This window comes from Mytilus californianus, unplaced genomic scaffold, assembly GCF_021869535.1.
Source record: "Mytilus californianus isolate M0D057914Y unplaced genomic scaffold, xbMytCali1.0.p SCAF_1, whole genome shotgun sequence".
Taxonomy (NCBI): Eukaryota; Metazoa; Mollusca; class Bivalvia; order Mytilida; family Mytilidae; genus Mytilus; species Mytilus californianus.
Window position 1 is genome coordinate 98,605,531 of NW_026262581.1, and position 22,307 is coordinate 98,627,837.

General features: G+C 31.5%; 2 protein-coding genes and 1 long non-coding RNA gene across 3 annotated transcripts in view; 1 reads left to right on the plus strand and 2 right to left on the minus strand.

Moving 5' to 3' along the window:
• Nucleotides 1–22,307, plus strand: part of LOC127727026 (uncharacterized) — a 219,950-nt gene that overhangs the window by 16,505 nt on the left and 181,138 nt on the right. The gene's annotated exons all lie outside the window — the stretch shown is intronic.
• On the minus strand, nucleotides 2,448–20,994 carry LOC127727098 (transforming growth factor-beta-induced protein ig-h3-like). The gene is made up of 6 exons (XM_052234514.1): nucleotides 20,856–20,994; nucleotides 11,613–11,821; nucleotides 10,448–10,637; nucleotides 9,631–9,729; nucleotides 3,161–3,268; nucleotides 2,448–2,640 (listed from the first exon to the last, which is right to left on the minus strand). The coding sequence occupies exons 1-6, from the start codon at nucleotides 20,992–20,994 to the stop codon at nucleotides 2,540–2,542; spliced, it is 846 nt and encodes a 281-aa protein (XP_052090474.1). The 3' UTR covers nucleotides 2,448–2,539.
• Nucleotides 17,677–19,350, minus strand: LOC127727120 (uncharacterized). Its single transcript, XR_007993783.1, has 3 exons — nucleotides 19,202–19,350; nucleotides 18,333–18,440; nucleotides 17,677–17,830 (listed from the first exon to the last, which is right to left on the minus strand). It is a non-coding gene; the product is annotated as an uncharacterized LOC127727120 (long non-coding RNA).

Genomic DNA, 22,307 nt, shown 5'->3' on the forward strand with positions numbered 1-22,307 from the left:
CAAAATTTTTGTGCTTTGTAAAGAATATTACCATAAAATATTGGATGTGAAATACCTGAACGTATAAGATGTCTGCATGTTGATTTATATTTACGAATGATGTCCTTGTACCGATGATAAAATTTAGTAAATGTTTTGACTAGTTTGTGATATCGAAAACCCTGGTGTAATAATTTTTCAGTAATACAGAGATTTCTTTCGTTGAAATCAAATGCGTTGTTACATACACGAGCGAATCGAACAAGTTGAGATATATAAACACCATAAGATGGCGACAAGGCAACGTCACCATCTAAAAATGGATAATTAACAATAGGAAATGAAAAATCATCTCTTTTATCATAAATTTTGGTATTAAGCTTCCCGTTAAAGATAAAGATATCAAGATCCAGGAAAGAGCAGTGTTCATTGCTAGTATTAGCTTTATTTAAAGTCAGTTCGGCAGGATAAATCTCTTTAGTGTACATACTGATGTCGTCATTATTGAGAGCCAATATATCATCTAAATATCTAAAAGTGTTATTAAATTTTTGAATCAGATGTTGTTTCGATGGGTCTTTGCTGATTTTAGTCATAAATTGTAACTCATAACAATACAGAAACAGGTCCGCAATAAGTGGTGCACAGTTAGTCCCCATGGGAATTCCGATAACCTGACGATATACGGAATCTCCATAGCGAACAAAAATGTTATCTAGTAAAAATTCAAGGGCAGTTATAGTATCAAAGCAGGTCCAATTGACATAGTTCTTTTGTTTGTTGTTACTAAAAAAATGACCTAAAAGAGTTTGAACATATATATTCGCATTCCGACTTTTTAAATGCCCATTTAATCTGGTGTGTGAATTTTTCTTAATAAGATTATGAGGCAACGTGGTATATAGGGTAGAAAAATCAAAACTTTGAACAGATTCAAAATCACCAATATAAGCATGCAATTTATCAAGTACTTACTACATTACTAATGTATAAGGCAAAACATAGTTTAGCTCCAGAATATTTGTCGAGTCTTATTATATCCGCTTCTGCAAACCAAAAATACAATACGAGATTTTCATCATCTGATAATTTTATAATTCCAAAGCGAAATACTGAGAAGTATAAGTCTAGTTTCTCGTACAGTGGACCAACAGTTTGGAATGAAGAAAAAACTAAAAATCTATGTACTTTTAACATAACCATGATGTTTGTACTTTAATGCCATAGAATAATTGTTTATCAAATTTACATTGTATTGTATGTTTATTTATCATTATTATTGAATTTGTATTGTATTGTTTAATCATTAATGTAATTTCTATTGTATTAAGAGAGCGTTAATGGAAATGGGTGTAATCCAATGAGTTACTCTCTCTAAATAAAGATATTATTATTATTACTGCGTTTCGCACAACAATCTATTAAATAGATCAAGCGCAAATATACTCTTTTTTTAGAGTTGAATGCTTTTCTTATCGCTCTTTAGTAAAACATGTCCCTTTTGACTAAAATGCCACAAAACTAATCTTTAATTCAGATTAAGTTCACCAAACTTGATAATATAAACAAATCTTCAAATATACCAGACTTATAATTTGTTACGCCAGACACACGTTTCGTCTACATAAGACTCATCAGTGACGCTCGAACCAAATCGGTTGGAAGGCTATATCAAATACGAAGTTGTAGAGCATTAAAAACCAAAAATTGCGAAAAGTTGTGCCGATTGCGGCTATGACCATCTTTGACTGGGGTAGAAAAACCTTAGAGGTTCGAATAATTAAAAATTGGGTTAACAGAAAATTTATAGAAGTTGACGTTTCATTACTATTTCATGTAAACGCAGAAGTGCTGACTACTGTTTTGGTAATAAACTGGGGGACGAAACGTCCAACAACAGTGTCATCAACCAAATGGTTGTAAAGACTCATCAAAGTTATCAGGCTTATAATTTATAACATAGGCATATCATATGAAAATTCCATTTTTACGAAAAACGTGTATAGAAAATACCAAACCTACTGTTAAAAAGAAGGATAAAACACGAGACAAACATATATTTTTAAAAGGCCGTACGGTGACCTATAGTTGGCAGCTTCGACGTCATTTGGCGTCTGGTGGAGAATTGTCTCATTGGCAATGATGCCACATCTTATTTTTATGTGCATGTAGCGAACAATTAAAACATAAACTTTCAGCAAATTCCATGAGTGATATTTGATGTTCAGGAAGATTTTTTAAAATTTATATTGGGACTCGCCGTTCAATTTGTTCAATCGTTTGTTTTGTCTGAAGTGTTTGTTGGACCGTTGTTTTTTTTCTTTTTTTGCAAAAGTTGTCATCCTTTTTAACGTTTTGGCTTTGAATGTTCCCTTTCTTCCCTTTTTCGTGATGCCCGCTGGTCAACTTCACCGAATCCATATACCAGCCACATTGCTTTAAGTCTGACGAAACATAAACAATTCCACTCTATTTTTTAAATTTATTTACATATAATACGATAAAAAAAATCAACAAAATATATAACAATATACAATAAAACTGTATTATAATGTTTTTCTTATTTTGGAGGTAACAAAACCGTGTCAATAACATGGATGACGCCATTTGTGACGGGTATATTAGCCATGGTAACCTTGGCATCGTTTATCATCACACCACCTGAAAAATAAATGAAAGAAATAAATGGAAATTTTGAACAACTAACCATAAATTTAAAACAAATAAATTTTTACTAGACATCTCAGTTTTAAGCTCCAGGTCTGGAAAATGCTTAAGCTTGCAGTAACCTTAGGATTTGCAAGTTAAAAAGTATGGCGGAAAATATTGTCAAATTTTGGCAACTCAGATAACCATAATTATGAAGACAGTTTCTGTCTTTAATTAACAGTTACGCTGCGACATGAAAGATATTTCAAACAATATCCACTCAGTAGAATTGAAAGTAATTGAAAATTGATTTAAGTCCTCCAAAGTGCTTTGAAACAAACTATCAAACTTTGTGTGTATCAAAATGGAGAACTACTGTCCAACAATTCATTATATTGACACATTTCTTAAATAGAAATTACGTTCGGTAGACGTCCATGAGAAACAATCCTATGAAACACTGCCAAGGACCAAAATAAATACAAGGAATATTAATTTTATTGCTGTTTTGTACATGTTTAACTTATATTACCTGAACTAAGATCTACTTTTACTGATTTGCCCTCTACAGTTGGTACCATGCCATTTGATAGTCCGACACTGTAGACTGTTCCCTTAACAACATGGTACGTTAGCACCTCTACAACGTAAGATGTAATACATCACATTTTTGTCAACACATTGCATCTATTATTTCTACTGAAGTGTTAAATACACTTTTGAAAGACACAGTGTCCCTCCCACAGCCATTTATTCTCATTGGTATAATTGATAATTATAATCGCACTAAATAGCTTATAAGAACCAAACGAACTACCACTTGATTGAAATTTGTAACAATGTCTACAGATAAAAAAAATACATTATTCTCTCTCTTGATCTAAATATTCACGACATTTTCTAAATATACAAACAAAAACAAACAACAAAAACATTTGTTCATTTAGTTATTTGTGTTGTGTCTCATTGACGTTTACCATCAGTGGGAAAGCCACACGTCAGTTCTGCGCCTCCTTCCATATGACGTAACGGACAAGAATTCAAGGGCGACAATCGCGATTTTTACATAGACGGCGACAGTATCGCACCATCTCGGTAATTTGTTTACATCGTGTACGTTTGATTTTTCAAGAAATTTATTATTAAAGACAATTAAACTTGCATCATTTCATCATCAATTAGTTATATAGGTAAGTTTAACAGGTGACCATGCTATTTTTTCTTCTTAGGAGATTTTATTTTACAAGAAACAAACATCTGAAAATGGCAAGTGACGTTGTTGTTTTGGAAGATAAAAATATGGCGGGTGTTTTCCCCTTCTGAAAATAACTGACACATTTGCATCCTAATGGCTATTTAAATATAAAATGACCAAAAATAGTATCTATGATGATGGGAGTCCCTAAATATTTGCATAATTACCCATCACTCCGTGTCAAATTGCAACTGAGGCTGCGAAAGGGAAGCACATAAATCGACGCCATTTTTCAACAGATCCACATGAATAGTAGGTTTCTGTGCTCACAAAATCCTAGTAATATTCTTTTAATGGTTAGTAGAAAGATATGAACAATATCCATAACAAAATTTTATTGATCAGATCGGTTTATGCCAAATTATGGCTATATATTTGCCCCTTTTTCGATGCTGAAATTTCCACAGACCACATGTAAATAAACGCCCCTTTCCCAGCGTTAGACTCCAATTTTAAATAAAACTTTAATTTTGGCCTGTCAATGATAGCATTTATATTTTAGTTTAATTATTACGGTTGTGTAAAGCATTTGTGATCATTTGTTTGATTCTCTCGAATAGTAAAAAGGTTAGTTCAATGAGTGTGTGACAAAAAAAAATAACAACAGAATAGAGTACTATGGCTAAAAGTATAAAGAATAGAGAAAAATTGACTAAAAAATATAAGTAATAGAGAATAATGTTGTGCTAATTTATTGAGAAAAGAGAATGATGGGCAAAAAGTATAAAGAATAGAGACAAATGACCTTAAAGATTTAATAATATAGAAATGGAGGACACCCCATCCAGACCCTTGTTTATGTGAACAACAGTACCATTTTTTTGTTAAATAATGCATATATGGTCATGAAAAATATTTTGAACAGATTTCAGGTATATGAAATATTAATCAGGAGGAAAGTATCAGTTCTGCCTCTCCTTCCATGCTAAAAAAACACACAAATTATATGTGATTAATTGTTGATTTTTAACGCCACAGTATTGGCAAGGTATGTGTTGTGGCCAGGTTTTATTGGTGGTGGATGCCTGATTGCTCATATACTTTATAGTACAGCCCGAAGAATGCCCTCAGATTTGAGGGAATCTCAAATTTCACAACTGATTAGCTTCACAGTTTGAAGTCCTTGTAATTTATATATCACTCTTCCCAATAAACCATGGAAGTATTATATTGACATGAATAAACTGACCACAGATGTTATACATAGGTTATCTGATAAGAAAGTCAACATTTCGCCATTTTCTGTCTTTACTTGAAATATAGATATAAATATTCTTCATAAGATTTTGACAATCTAGTCAGTGTTTTTTTTCATTAATCATGTTCAGATACAGTTAAAGGAATGTAATATGAAGTTATGATTTTTTTTTTATTAATTTTCCATTTTTTTTAAATTTAGAATAGACCCATAATCTGTTGTCATTTTGAAGATTAATTTTCATTAGAAATGAATATTCTTTGTAATTTTCACATTTATTTTGATAAAATGTCATTTAATGATAAAAGGAAATTTCCTAAATATTTAAAAGAAATTCTTAATAGAATATCCATCAGGCAAAGACAATTTGGAAAAAGAACCCTCCTTTTTATACGCCCGTTTATGAGAGGTACAAATGTATTATGGTATACCGTTGTCCATCCGTCTGTCTGTCCGTCCGTCATAGATAACCACAGACCTTTGATTACAGCAATCCTAGTTCAGATAACTTGCACAAGGAGAGTTTGAATTCTCAACCTGAATACAGACTTACTTGTGCATTTACTTTATATTGTTGCTCTCATACTGATATTTTGTTTGTAATTATGACGTTTACTTACATTTAATATCATAAAATATATATTAATATCTATTAAACAGATTGATATGTTATTATAGTGATGAATTTAACTTTAACATGTTAAGATACTGAAGTAAATGAATAAATAAATAGAAATATTTCTTTGAACATATGTTGCTGTATATGATTTTGACCTTTTCTTATCAGACATATCATATAAAGTCATTAAAATAAATTATTTATTTACATCAAAAGTCTAAATTTTTTTGTTTTTTTTATTGAAGCTTATATACATACTTTTGATTATTTAAGATTAAAATAAGAATAATTTCAATTTCAAAAAAATAATAACAAATATCTAAAAACAAACTTAAGTATACCGGTATACATTATGGGATTTTCTCATGATTGAAGGCTTTAGTGTAGCATAAAATTGCTTATATCCACTCCATTTGATTTTTTGGGGATAGTTGTCTCATTGGCAATTATTTCACATCTGATTAGTTTTACATTAGTGAAATTAGAAACATTCAATTTAAATTAAAACTTGGACCACATAAGAATCAGTAGACAATTAAAATGTAAATTATAATTTCATATGACAACTCTAGAGAAGTTGGGAAATTATTTTCATTTAATATCATATGCATAAATTATATATTTACAGATACATGTAACAATAGAAATAAGGAATAAAGAAGAGCAGGAAACATTTCCATTTTGAGGATTTGTGGAACAGAGGACTTTTTGACTTGTTTTTACTTTAACTTGGACTTTTTAACAATAATTATGCTTCTTAAATTTAAAACTTTATTGTTATGTGTTTGTTTTTTTTTTTTTAACTTTCAAAGTATTTAAGTTGCATTAAATTTTGTTTATTTGATTGAAGCTTATTTACTTATAATTATTTAAGATATTATTTACATATGTTTCATTTTAACATTATTTTTATGCATTTGTATTTATTTATCTTTTAATAAACTTTTTTTTTCTTAACATTTTTATATTTTTATATATACAAAGTGAAACACCATAATCATTTTATATTGATGACATGGGGTAGATGTACATGAGACAATGCTGCTGCTGCAATACAATAAAACATTCATAGATGCAAAGCAAGCACATTAGCCATATGCATGTATGTACTGTAGTATTTGAGACATAAAAAAATATCAAAGATTTAAAAGGTCTACTTTAATGATTTATTAGGTGTGAAGGACTTAAATGGAGTGGTTTTAGAATCATTCACTTCTCCCAGAGGTATCTTTGATGTCTCTCTAGTGGCCTCTCATGACATGACTTTTCACTGTTATATGCTTCCAGGGAGATTTTGAAGTGTGGTGACCCTAGCACCTAAATAAACATTTTCAGCAGATACATATCTCTGTTTTCAGACTATTTGATGAAAAGTTTAAACTAATGTTCAAATTAGAAAAATGAAAAGTGAGCAACTTGAACCCACAAAATACAGATGATCTCAGGTGCTCTGGAAGAGTAAGCAGATCCTGCTCCATGTGTAGTATTTAGAATGAGATGCCTAGGTGCCCTTTTCCTATATGTAATCACATGATTTTGCAAATTATTGTGTGCTTTTATTATTGCAAATTTGAAGAATGGAATAAAATGTGTAAAAAGTATTGCTTTTGCAGAAAAATCAGCACACAGATATAGGAATGGTATATATATGTATCTGATTTAAGTATAGATCCTGTGTCCAAGCTTTGTTTTCTGGTAATAAGCTTGGACATAGGATTTGCATTTTAATCAGATTAAAAGGTATCAGAATGCAATTTATTATTTAGATACTCACCCACTCACATTATTGCAGTAATAAAAACTTTGCTATCCTTTCTGAATTTACAGTAACAAAAATTTCCATCATATAGACCTCGAAAAAGATTAGTGTGAAATTAAAGTTGTGGGTCGAAAAATTAATATCAACGCAACAAAACAGGATCACCAAAAATCAGAGTGAGACATTCATATGCCATCTTCAAAGCAGACCTCAGAAGCAATATAGCTTTTTTTAATGCTCTTAATGGTCATATAGCTCTCACTTGTATTAAGACTTGTATCTACTAGGCATTGAGCATACCTGTTGAAGGTTAATCCAGGAAAGCCCTTGGATGCATTCAATTTAAAATATTTTTTTTTCATTTTCAATGAAGGAATAGTGTAATTAATGAATGCTATATTTGAAAAATACCATTGTTAATGTTAATTTCTTCAGCAGCAGCATATCTGGGTTGAACTATTTTTTTTGGGAAAAGTTGTTTTTAAAAGAAACCCATATTGACATGATTGACAATTGATAGATGATGATAATTATAGGTAACAGTTTTAGCCTTCAACAATTTGCAAACCAATTTGTCAAGTGTAAAGGACCTTATAAAACAGCATGTGATAAAAAATCTAAATCCAGAACTAATGATGAAATAAATACAGCTACTATATATATATGGAAGAAAAACAAATTTGATGAATGGCCACTAAACTTTTTCAAAACATTTCTTTAAGAACATGCACACACTTTTAAAACACAATGACAAATATTTGTTACCAGGGCCCAGACACACTTAAACATGAATGGTTAGTGTACAACAGGTTCCTTGATAAGGACAGGCAAAATACAAATGTTTGTGTGTTAACTTCCCACTTGCATAGTAGTTTTATTTATACAATAAGAACAAAGACTAAAAATCAAGTGAAAATTATTGACTCATCAGATTTTCATGTCACAGTGGCAGGCAGGCAATATTTGTTGATTGATACTTTTAATATTTTTAAAATTTACAAGTTGACACATTTCAGGTAAATATTTACAGAAACAAAGAATGACTGTAATCATTAGACTTAAAAAAATGGCTTAAAACAGACATTAGCTGAGTGTTTACACTTTGCATTTTTGCAAGCTTTTCATTCAGACAATATTTTTTGCCCAACTGAAATTTCTTGAAAGTGGGAAAAGGGGGGGGGGGGGCTTCCAGACAACTGAAGTCATTTATATGGAAAAATTCAATCATAGAATAAACCAGTTTCAATGTACTACATAAATCTGTTATACACTGCAGCATTATTAAACAAATAATTAAATGAATGCAGAAAATTATTGAAACAAGGAGTCTGAGCAACATGAAAAAAATCAACAAATGACGGAGTAAAGCCTTCAACCTATCAACATTTTTATGTAAAACATTAAAAATCCAGGAAACATCATCACACTTCATTGTCTGAATCAATTTCGTGGTTAAAAACTGGTAAAAATTGACATCATTTGCTCCATTTTGCAATGAAATAACTCCAAAAACGTTAGAAAATGTTGAATTTTTACCTCCGGTTGAGGTATTTATTATGTAAACAAGACTCGAAGTGACGGGGTATTCTTTACATAGTCATGTGCCCATGTGTTTCTGGGTCACATTTATTTATATCTCAACCAATGAAAAGCTTTAGGATGCAATTGTGTCAGTTATTTTCAGAAGGGGGTATTACCCGCGGTTTTTTGGAAACCAACGGAGGTAGTCTTTTGATTTATCACATTTCAATAACGAAGCACTTATTTTAATATATTTTTGGCAGTCGTGTGACAAAATCTATTCTGATGAAGATTAAACCGCAAATACTGTTGGATGATAAGTCGTTTTGATAAATTTATTGTCTGAATCATATGCTACGTTTTTGTTTACACGCTGATTACAGCGCCACCTCGAAATTTTTAGATTATGTCCCCTTTCCCGCGTGACCACCGGAAAGAACTCTTCAATGTCACTGGCTTTCCCACATGCGAACTCAAGATATTGAATCTTAGAATTAATCACCATCACAAATATTGTTTGAAAAGCAATGATATTACAGATATTGATTCTTTATACCAAGCACGTCTGATGTATATTATTATTGTCTGTCAAAAAGCAGTTTAACTAAGGATACGGAAATTGTTACACATTAAAGTTTTATAAGTCTTACCGATGAGAGCTGTCTGGTTCTGTAGAAGTTTGTTTATTGCATCTGGTGGGAGTTTGTTAAATGCTTCATTTGTTGGTGCAAACAGAGTAAATGGGCCGCCTACAAAACACACATTTTTGTTACTGTCAAGTAAAAATCTGGAGAACTATTTAGCACTGGAATTTAGTATTAACCCCTTTTTCCTAAAAATAGGCAGCCGGTGTTAAAAGCGTAAATCCCTACTTTTATCTTGGAAAATCATTATGTATATATTTGTCAAATAAAGGTGAAAAACATTATTGTATAACTTGATAAAACAACTATCACTGGAGTTCGGTATCATTTAAGAAATAAAATGATGAACAAACACTTCACATGGTAAAAAAATGTCCGAAAGAATAATAATTTATACTTAACTTGCATTAAAAGAACAATAGTGACAATCTAACATTTTCAGTGTCATACATTGCCTGTTATTTTTTACAGAAAAATAATAAACTCTTGCATGTTTTGGGTTTGGGTTTGGGTTTGAGTTTTGTTTTTTAATTTATCTTTCACAATTAACCATATCGTGAGGGCCATTGATCTACTTTGTACTGTGCAAATGTTGACATATTGCACGTCTGTTTTATGGGAAGCTTTCTTTTAAGAATGAAATCTCCTTACTTTTTGTTTTGTCATTTCCTTATAATGGTGTCATTTCATAAAGAAAAGACTTGCATTTCAAACACAGAAACATTGGAACATTTGTATTTGATTGACTACAGCTGCTGCGTATAAATCCCTTTCCTTTAATTGGATATACGTTATTACAAAATGATAGTTTCATTTATTCTACCTGATAATGTTGCACCAAGTTTCGCTCTAACTACTGCGTATACAAGACTCGAAAAATCTTTTTGACTTGCAGCAAACTGTACGATATTTTGAGTTGGGATCTCTGCAAGTACTTCGTCAATTACATGGATGACGCCATTTGTTGCATTTTGGTCAGCCATTATTACCTTGCTCCCATCTACAGCTACAGTCTGAAGTTTTATAAAAATGTATAACGTTATTGCTATTTTACAAAAAAAGTATGAAGATACCGAATGTTACTGGGTTCTTATTTTTGTTGAATCTTTTTTGTCTATTCGTCTTGTTTGTTTCTGCCATTCTGTTTTACCTTATGATTTAAATCGCCCCTGTGGTGTCGTCTTACTTTTGCTAGTACCTAATGATCTTTTATTTGAAGTTGGTCATTGTGTATGTGTGTGTACGTGTGTCTGTTTGTTGACATGCATATATGTGCATATATATAATTGCTGTCACGGCCTATTCGCAAACATATTTTTGTTGTTCTAAACATATCAAAAGCTCGTATTGTTTTGTATTTTTATGAAAATTCAATGACCGTGATACCGTTTATGTAAATTCTACTAAGAGAGAATAAATAAAACAGAATATATGCTAGTATTTAAATAACGGGATGAGGTATGATTGTCAAGGAGACAACTATTCATAAAGGCCAAAAGACAAAGACGGAACAATTACATGTCATCGTACCGTCCTCAACCATGAGCAATACCCATGCCGTAAGTGTTATTGCTATACATGTAAGAGGACTCGGTTTTACATAATATGAAACAACTCAAAAGAGAAAACGAACAACCTTAAAAATACTACAACAATGGAGGGAAAAAAATGGCAGACACCAACCAACTACAACAAATGGATTACAGGTTCAGGTTAATGGCTTGGGACAAACACATAAAAAATAGGGTGGAGTGTAACATGTTTGTGAGCTTACAGCCCTCCCCTAACCTGGGGCAGTGGTGTAACAACACAACATAAGAACTGTGAAAATCAGTAGGAAAGAGCTTGACTCACCACATCGGTACTAAACACAAATAACAAAAAGAACAAATACATTAAGCAAGTACCGATTAATGTATACTAGCAGGTTATGCATTTCTTGTATAGATATTAAGAAGATGGAAAATGTTTGAAAGCAACAAATTTACCTGTCCGTAAATGTTAATTCTAACTTTTGCACCATTAAGCGTGGCTGCTGTCATATCATTGGTTAATTGACTTGAGTAAACTTTACCGCTTAAAACATGGAACAGCAGTACAGACTTCAGCAGTTGTTTGTCATTCATTAATTTATTTAAAACATCTGGAGGTAAAGCTGCAAAGGCTGCATCAGTGGGCCCAAATACCGTAAATGGACCTGTGATATAGAAAACAGCTATACATAAATAAACGATAGTTACTTTTGTGTACCAAAATTACCTGAAATTTTGACTTATGAATCTGGGTTTTTACCATCTCGTTTGTTCTGGCTGTTCCTGTATTGAAATTCAATATTAGACTTACGAAATAATTATTATTACCAGATCAAATGCCTTGTAAGTTTTTATTTTGTCGTACTATTCGTGCTGCTTCAATGGTAGCTGAACGTAACAATCATTTATAATAAAACGAAAACCTAATATCAGAATATAACCACTAAGGAATGAAAGTAGTATACCGAATTCAATAAAAAAAAATTATCACAAGTCAATGTATACTAGTAAACAGAACAAACTACATAGTCACAATTATAGGCGATGTGTGTCTACTGCTAGACTTACACCACACGTCATACGAATTCTTCTTCAGTAGCAAATAAAGGAGAATATTTTGGAGTTGTTTTAGAGTTCAAAGCACATCTCCGTCTATTTGTGAAATTTTTATAAGGACATGTACTGGCATATTACTTCCACCGAGACACCCAACACAATGAGCCAGTACTACTCACAGATAAAAGTAAAACGTATACAAATAATTAAGATATTTGATAAATTTTGACTGCAAGATTGTTTCTTCTTTGATTTTCTTTAAAAATTGAAAGAAAACATGAAATCTAACCTTGACCGGACAAAGTATCAGCAAGCCCTGCATCTGTGACTAATTTTACAAGAGTTTTAGCCCCAAGTTTTTCTGCAAGTTCTGGTATCGTCTGTGCATTGGATAGCACAAAACAGACCACTAACAAGATCAGTTTCATGGTGCCAGTTATTTAATTATTCAACGTTAATAATCTCACTTGATTTGTTATTCCTTTTATTCCTTTTATATCCAAAATTTCACGTTTCCATTCAGGCGACATGGTTTCTGCTGATAACAGAAACTATTGTATAATGTTGCGTTAGTAATACACGTGACACGAAGTTTGACAGCATAGTTTAGACGTATTTTTGGCAAGGGTAATCTCATATTAGAAATTAAGTCAAGTTAGTCCTTATACGAAGTTGGGCACTCTTTGGTTCTGATGCCCTTAAATACTTTATTTATCTGGATTCTCCAACTTTTGAATTTGAGCGTACCTTATGAAGGATGTATATCTATTTATTGAAATTTGCTGTTATAAAATTTTGATAGTCATTTTAGATTAAGGAATGTATCTCCATCGTATATATCTCTGATTTCTTATCCGTGTTTGCTTTTACTTTTACTTTTTGTCCTTTTTAGTTTTATCAGCTCTTCAATATTTGTATTAGGATTTGGAATTTCATATATTTTGACCTCGAACATTAATGAAGAGACGTGTGCGAAATGTGCATTCATCTGAAGCAGCAAATTGGTACCGTTAATGTTGTTTTTCCAGATAAATGTGTTGTGTGCCCTGAAGCTAGTATCACAGCACTAATATTACCGCTATTACTTCTAGTAAATAAGTATTGATATGATATATAGTAAAACTTTGCATTGAACCTAGAGAGGAAAGACTGCTTAAGGTTTTTAGGATTAAACAAAAAAAAAAGTGCCCATGATTTAGAAAATTGCCAATTAAAATGGAAATGATGTATAAAGAAATGCAATATCTTCTTTTCCTCAGTTTTTTTAGCCTTAAATACTACTATAAAACAATTGAAAATAAACTCTTTTGACTTTGATTATAGCAAGCATAGGTAGCAAAAACAAATGCATTACAAACAATCTCAGCTTATTCAGCAACATGTGTTGAGAAAAAATGTAAAAAAATGTTTTTTAAAATAACGTGTACAGGGGGCAGACTAATTTGAATTATTTTCTTACGTGTTCAGATCGTTTACAAGCTTGAAGTTTATATTGTTTGTAATAAAGGCTTACTATTTCATGTTATATGTTAAATATATCTCTTAACATCATGCATTACCCACTACTACATCAGGTATACAGTTTATTGACTTATATGTGTTAAACAAGCACACTCATACTCAAATTTTTGTTATTGATAAATTTGGCAACCTACATTGACTTTTAAACAACTTTAACATATCAAGTATTTTTGAATATAACCCGAAGAATAATAACTATGTATATTAATGTGAGAAATACAAGAAACATGTGTTGATCGATTCACATAGCAATAATAATATCCTCCAATGGTTAACAATCATTACATCTATATAATCTGAGAATCATGCCAATTCAGGAATACTTAAACACAGGTTTCATAATCACTTACTAGACAAAACGGAACACATGTATGATCTCTTATCATATTTTGGCTGGTTTGATTCCGTTGTTTTGTAATTTTATTTCATTTCCATTGGGTTGGTGCCACTTCTAGTGAACCCCGCTTTCCCTAAGTTACCTGTTAGTCACTGCTTTTAAATTATTTTTTTCGGGATTTAGATTAGAGTGGATCAGTTAATAAGAAAATTTGAAGATATATTGAGTGTAAGGGATACTCCCATATGCACATCTGTTCTTTATTTGGTTTGTTGTCCCTTTGTTCGCATTTAGGATTATAGCTCTTGAATGTGTAATTCTTTAGGATTTTCAATATTTGATTTCCACACCATAAATAATTTCTCAAAATGTTCATACGGTTCAACGTTCAACAGATAGATTTTTGTATATTTGAATTATGTTACTACCACTAAGACCGTGACATAGTTGATAGAATGCAAGTCCCTTATGGTATCATAAGCCCGGTTATGGTTTCGATCATGACTGAAGAATAATTAATTGATAGCTTCAGAATAGAGTTCTTTACAGTATAAAGTCCTAACCTTACAAAATGCCAATCAGATGATACAAGACATATTTAACCTTTTTCACGAGCGTACATGATAAACTTTATTCCAGTGTTGTGCGTATGGAAATAATATCATCTGTTCTTTTTTTTTTTAAATATATTTTCCGACAAACACAGATGAGTATATGATTATCTTACGAACACATGTTGTTCTCATCAGTTTATTAACCTACTATAGAGGCAATCAAACCATGTCATAAATCCCACGTGGTCTCTGTCAACTTTTATTACCTTGGTCTCAATTCATTTGAAGTTCTTAATCAACATTACCTCGTCTCTTTTTGCTTGAACTTATTATGGTTCTACTTACTTGGGTAAAATGTCTTTATTCTAGTGTTCATACAACTCGAATACTTTTACTGGTTTGTGATAATGGTTATCTATTTCAAACCTTCTTTTTTACCTTTCAAATAATTTATCTATTATTGCCTGGTTTTACTGATAACTGCGAGTATTTCTGATGAATGTTAATCCATATATATTATTTCACGCAGCAAAATCAAAGCGTTTTACACTGAATCACTGTTTTAATATATTGGTAATTGTCTCGTTATTTCGGATTTTAACACGACATTGTCTATTCTCATTCGATGGTTTGCTATTCTATATATCATCACATTTTCCAATGCCTGTTCCCGTATATATGTGAATATGTCTAGACATATTTTTTTGCAACTTGCAGAATATGTAAAATACGAACCAATAAATAAAAGTTTTAATTATCTTACATATGTCGTTATGCAGTCTGTATTTTTTTTTTATCTGTGATGGTGATTTATAAGGTTGTTTTAATTGAATGTTCAAATTTTCAATCATATATTCACGCCTTATGTGAAAAAAAACAATCAATTATTCAGATTCAACATATTTTAAAAATATTCTATTCATTAAAATAAAAAAAAGTAGCTCCTTTACTTATTTTAAAAAGCGAGACACGCCCAATAATTCGAAAGACCGGACGTGACACTCGGTTGTTCAAATATCTCATTTCAAAGTTCAGATTTCTAACATCCGACTTGATATTTCTCAGTTCTAGCTTAAATTTTTCTTCCAACTTCATATTCCCCATTTCCATATGCGTATGAGGGACATTATATTATTTTTTATTTTTCAAAATGTCGCCTTTATTCTTGGAATTTCAAACTCTAATCTCTGAATTATCGACTTTAATCCTTAAATAATCAACTTTGCACTTGATATTATTATTCTAATCTTAATATTATTAACTTAAATCATTTATTTATTGGAATTTCACTTAGCAGTCATATGATTTCGGAAACAGTTTATTAGGAGAAATACTATAGAAACTTTAGATTTCAAAAACTGTGCGATTTAAATTTTGGTAAATTACCTAGAAGTCTCAAAGACCATTATTTTTTTTTAATTTCACATGGCTACCAAATTTTTTTTTGTAAAACACTTTCTATAAATAGAAATATTGTTAACTATTGGATTAAATAATTATGGGATAATGGATGGGTGCACATATTACTGTCATTACTGCCAACAGCTTCTAGTTTATATAGTTTATATTATAAACATTGTACTGATAGTAATTTTTTCAGGATTTATTGTTTCCAAAATCATATGTTACTACTCATAATTTTTTTTAAAAAACCAAACAAGTTAATGGTCTTTGAATCTTCCAGGATATTTGCCAAAATAAGAATTGTATGTTTTCTAAATGAAACAAACTTCCAAATTAAAGTTGAAAGTTCCGAGATTAACGATGACAATAGCAAAACAAAATTAAAGTTTCGAAATAAAAGTAAACATTTAGAAAAAAAATAAATAATAATGTTTCTCTAATTCGCTTCCGTAGCGTACACATCTTTTGGGGTATATAAATAATTGGCAAGTCTCATTGGCAATCATGTCACGTATCCTTATTATTTTAATATTCGGAGAAATAGACCAGTTTTCTCAACTTTGCCTTAGGAATTTAAATATATATATAATATTTTGGAAGAAATATTTGTTAAACTTAACAGTTTACCGATGAATTGGCTTATAATTTGTTACGCTAGTCGCGCGTTTTGTCTACATAGAACTCATCACTGGCGCTTGAAACAAATCAGTTGGAAGGCTATATCAAATACGAAGTTGCAGAGCATAGAAAACTAAAAATAGAAGTTGACCGTATCATTGGTATTACATGTTAACACAGAAGTGCTGACTACTAGGCTGGAAATAAAATCATGGACGAAACGTCCACCAACAGTGACATCGACCAATTGGTTGTAAAAACTCATCAAAGTAACCAGGCTTATAATTTATAACATATGCATATCATATGAGCATTCCATTTTTACGAATAACGTGCATAGAAAGTATCAAACCAAACGTGTTAAATAGAGGGATAAGACACGAGACAAATCAACAACAAAGAGACATATCAGTTTGCCTTCCTGCTGTTTTGATTCGAGCGCCACTGATGAGACTTATTTAGATGAAACCTGTGTTCTAAATTAGAAGCCTGGTATCGTTGATGATTTTATTTTATCCAGAGTCTAACAAGAAAACAAACCTACATTGTTGAAGGCTGTACGGTGACCTTAAGTTGCTACTACCTCATTTGGTCTCTGGTGGAGAGTTGTCTCATAGACGATCATGCCACATCTTTTTTTTTATATTCATTCAGCGAACAATTAAAACATGAACTTTAGGCAAATTCTATGAGTGATATTCTGTGTTCAGCGAGGAAGAGTATGTATAGTTCGCTACGCTTGAGACTCGGTTAATTAAAGTGGTTCAGTCTTAAATGTTCTGTGTAGTGTTTAGTGTTTATTGGACTGTTCGGTTTTATTTCTTTTTTTGTTTTGTTTTTGGCATAAGTTTTGTCATCCCTTTTAACCTTTTTGTCTTCGAATGCCCACTTCGATTCTTCGTCCCTATTTCGTGATGCCCATTGGTCAACTCCACCGAGTCTATATACCAGCCTCATTGCTTTAAGTCTGACGAAACATTAACAATTTTACTCAAGTTTTAAAATATATTTACATATAAAATCAACAAAATATATAACAATATACACTAGAACTGTATTTACAATAACATTATAATGTTTTTCTTATTTTGGAGGCAACAAAACTGTGTCAATAACATGGATGACGCCATTTGTGACGGGTATATCGGCCATGGTAACCTTGGCATCGTTGACCACCACACCACCTGAAAAAGAAATAAAAGAAATAAATGGAAATTTTGAATAAATTATTATAAATTATAAAACAAATCAACTTTTACTAGACATCTCATTTTTTAGCTCCAACTCTGGAAAAAGCTTATTATGATTTGTAAGTTAAAATAGATGGCGGAAACTATTGTCAATTTTTGCAACTAAGATAACCATATGAAGACAGTTTCTGTCTTTAATTAGCAGTTACACTGCGATATGAAAGTTGTTTCAAACAATATCCACCTAGTAAAATTGTAAGTAATAAAAATTGATTTAAGTCCTCTTAAGTGCTTTCAAACAAACTATCAAACTTTGTTTGTATCAACATGGAGAACTACTGTCCAACAATTCATTAAATTGACACAGTTCTTAAATAGAAATTACGTTCGGTAGATGTCCATGAGAAACAACCTTATGAAACACTGTCAAGGACCATAAAATATTCCTAGGAATATTCATTGCATTGCTGTTTTATACATTTGTAACTTATATTACCTGAACAAAGATCTACTTTTACTGATTTGCCCTCTACAGTTGGTACCATTCCGTTTGATAGTTCGACACTGTAGACTGTTCCCTTAACAACATGGTACGTTAGCACCTCTACAACGTAAGATGTAATACATTTGTCAACACATTGCACTTATTATTTCTACTGAAGTGTTAAATATACTTTTGAACGACACAGGCAGTGTCACAATGCCTACCGATAATCAAATGCAATATTCTCTCTAGATCTAGATAGTCACGACATTTTCTAAATATGCCAAAAAAAGGTTATTTTTTTATTTGGTTGTTTGGGTGCTGTCTCGTTGACGATAACAGCCGATGTTAAAAGCGAACATCCATATTTTTATCTTGTATCTGTCAAACAAAGGTGAAAATATTATTGTAGAAAATGATAGAACAAGTAACTATCACCGGAGAAATAAAATGATGAAAAACAATTTACAAGGGATAAATAAAATGTCCGAAAGAATGATATACTGAACTTGTATTAAAAGAGCAATTGCTATAGCCAGTCATTTTTTTTAGAAAAAAAAACTCTAACACGTCTGGATTTGGGTTTGGGATTTTAACTTATCTTTCACAACTAACCACATTGGGAAGGCCGTTGTTCTATTTTGCATTGTGCAAATGTTGACATATTTCCACGTTTGTTTTATTGGAAGCTTTCTTTTAAGAATGAAACTCTATCTCAATACTTTTTCTTTTATCATTTCCCTATAAATGGTGGCAAATCAACAACAAAAGAATTGAATATCAAACACAGAAACATTGGAACATTTTATTTGATTAAATGCGTCTAAAATACTTTCCTTTAGATATACTTTATTATAAATGGACACTTTCATTTATTTCACCTGATAATGTTGCTCCAAGTTTAGCACTAACTACTGCGAATACAAGACTCGAAAAATCTTTTTGACTTGCAGCAAACTGTACGATATTTTGAGTTGGGATCTCTGTAAGTACTTTGTCAATTAAATGGATAACGCCATTTGTTGCATTTTGGTCATGTAGAAAATTGATGGATTAAACCTAGTTTTATAGCTAGTTAAACTTCTCACTTGTATGATTTGATTTGATTGGATTTGATTATTTGGTGTTTAACACCACTTTCAACACTAATGTGCTATTTCGTGGCGGTCAGTTTTTATAGGTGGAGGAAGCCCTCAATTTTAGAACTCATTCATACATTTTTGTATTATTCAAAGTTATCAGTAAATTATGTGTTCTACAAGGATCACCAGTCCTTCACCTTTCATTTGATACCTTAATTACTAAAATATATGCTATATAGTTTTAGATTTACACCTATGACTAGGAACTATTTTGTTTTAAATCTGTACTACTTTCCAGTATGTTCTTTTTTTACCGGGCCCGATTCGGTGGTGTTACATCTTACAAAGTCTATCCAAATTAATATTTGCAAAGAATTCCGCTCAAGCCGGTGATAGGGGCCGTCTTAAACTTGCAGTGAGGTGAGAGTTTTTTTGCTCGTTGTTGAAGGCCTCCCTGTGACTTTGAGATAAAGAACAGCAATAAAAGCGCTGTTCCTTTGCTTATTGTGTGTTTTTTGCTGTGCATGTACTGATTTTGTATCGTGGATGGATACATTATATCATTTGTTTTTCTATTATGTAGACACTCTATAGACAAAGCATATAAGCAAACATGAAAGACAAGAATACAAAATAAAATGACCATAGCACAATAACACAATGGCGGGATGTATAAATACCGAGCCACGCCAAAAAGGATATTACCAAAAATGGACTAAACTGTAAAGGTTACAAAAATACAAAGACAAATAAAAAGAACACGATAACACGCGTTATAAAGAACGGTTATAAATAAGTAAACGATAGTTGCATTTGTGTAGCAAAAAATTACATGAAACTTGCCGCATAAATCTGGGTTTTGTACCATTTTGCTTGCTCTGGCCGTTCCTATATTGAGATTCAAAATTAGACTTAAGAAATATTTATTATTACAAGATCAAATGCCTTGTACATTTTTATTTGTTCGTACTACACGTGTTGTTTCAATGGTAATTGAACGTTACGATCATTTATAATAAAACAAAAACATAATATCAGAATATAACCACTGAGAAATGAAAGTAGTATACCGATTTCAATAAAAAAAAAATATCACAAGTCAATGTATATTAGTAAACAAAACAAACTTCACAGTCACAATTATATGCGATGTGTGTGAACAAGTTGAAGTCTGCTGCTGGACTTACATCAAACGCCATACGAATTCTTATTCAGTAGCAAATGAAGGAGGATATTTAGTTGTTTTTGAGTTCAAATCATCTCTTTATTTGTGAAATGTTTAATATGATAAGAACATGAACCTGGGATATTGCTTCCACCGAGACACCCAACACCATGAGCTAGGACTACTCAAAAATAAAAGTAAAACGCATACGAATAATCTAAATATTGTCTGCAGGATTGTTTCTTCTTAAAATTTCCTTACAGATTAAAACAAAACATGAAAACTAACCTTGACCGGACAAAGTATCAGCAAACCCTGCATCTTTGACTAATTTTATAAGAGTTTTAGCTCCAGGTTTTTCTGCAAGTTCTGGTATCGTCTGTGCATTGGATAGCATAAAACAGACCAATAACAAGATCAGTTTCATGGTGCCAGTTATTTAATTATTTAACGTTAATAATCTCACTTGATTTGTTATTCCTTTTCTATACAAAATTTAACGTTTCAAGTTTCTGCTGATAAAAGAAACAATTGAATAATGTTGCTTTAGTAATACACGCGACAAGAAGTTTGACACAATATTTAGACGTAATTTTGGTTATGGCAATCAAATATTAGGAATTAAGTCGAGATTCCTCTGTCAAGAACTTGTACTTAACCTAAGGTTGCAAATCCCTGAGTCAAGTTTGTCCTTATACAAGGTTAGGCACTATTTGGTTATGATGCCCTTAAATACTTTATTTGTCTGGCTTCGCGAACTTTTGAGATTATAAGGTACTTATAAAGGATGTATTTATTTATTGAAATTTGCTGTTGTAAAATTTGGTAATCATTTTAGATTAAGGAATTTATAACCCTCATGCATAGCTCTGATTTCTATTCCGGGTTCGGCTTTACTGTTTGTCCTTTTTAGCTCACCGTTCCAAAATTGTCAGTTGACCCCTTAAGGAGTTATTGTCTTTTAAAGACAATTTTTCACAATTTGTTTGTCCTTTTTAGCTCACCGTTCCAAAATTGTCAGTTGACCCCTTAAGGAGTTAATGTCTTTTAAAGACAATTTTTCACAATTTGTTCATCTAATCTAGTTTGCTTACTTTAAACAATCTTCTCCTTTGAAACTGCTGAATCTATTTCAGCCAAACTTGGGCTGAATGAGTTTCAGAGTATCTTGTATAAATTTTGTATTTTATTTCCTTTTACGTCAAAAAACATAGCCACTATGGCTAAAATGGAACATTTGGGTAAAATGTATTTTTTTGCTTTTGTAGAAAATATGACAGATACAAAGAACATTTAAATGGCATTTTTAAGCCACTCATTAATATATATTGAAAAGCAAAAATAATCATTGATGAACGATTTAAGCAAAACATTACAGGTGAGCGATTCAGGCTCTTGAGAGCCTCTTGTTAGTTTTATCAGCTCTTCTGTGTTTGTATTAGGTTTTGGGATTTCAAATATTTTTACCTCGAATAATAATGTAGAGACATTTTAAATTTTTCGAAATGTGCATTCATCTGAAACAGTAAATTGGTAACGTTAATGTTGTTATTCCAAACAAATGTGAGGTGTGTATTGAAGTTAGTATCACAGCGCAAGTATTACCTGTATTACGAAGATTGCGGCTTTTCGGGTGACTTAAAATCTAGGCCGGATTTGGCTTGTTTAAATATTACACATTGACGGTTTGGTTAATAAAAGTGCTAAGAAATGGGTGTTTTCGAATTGACCCTGTTATTT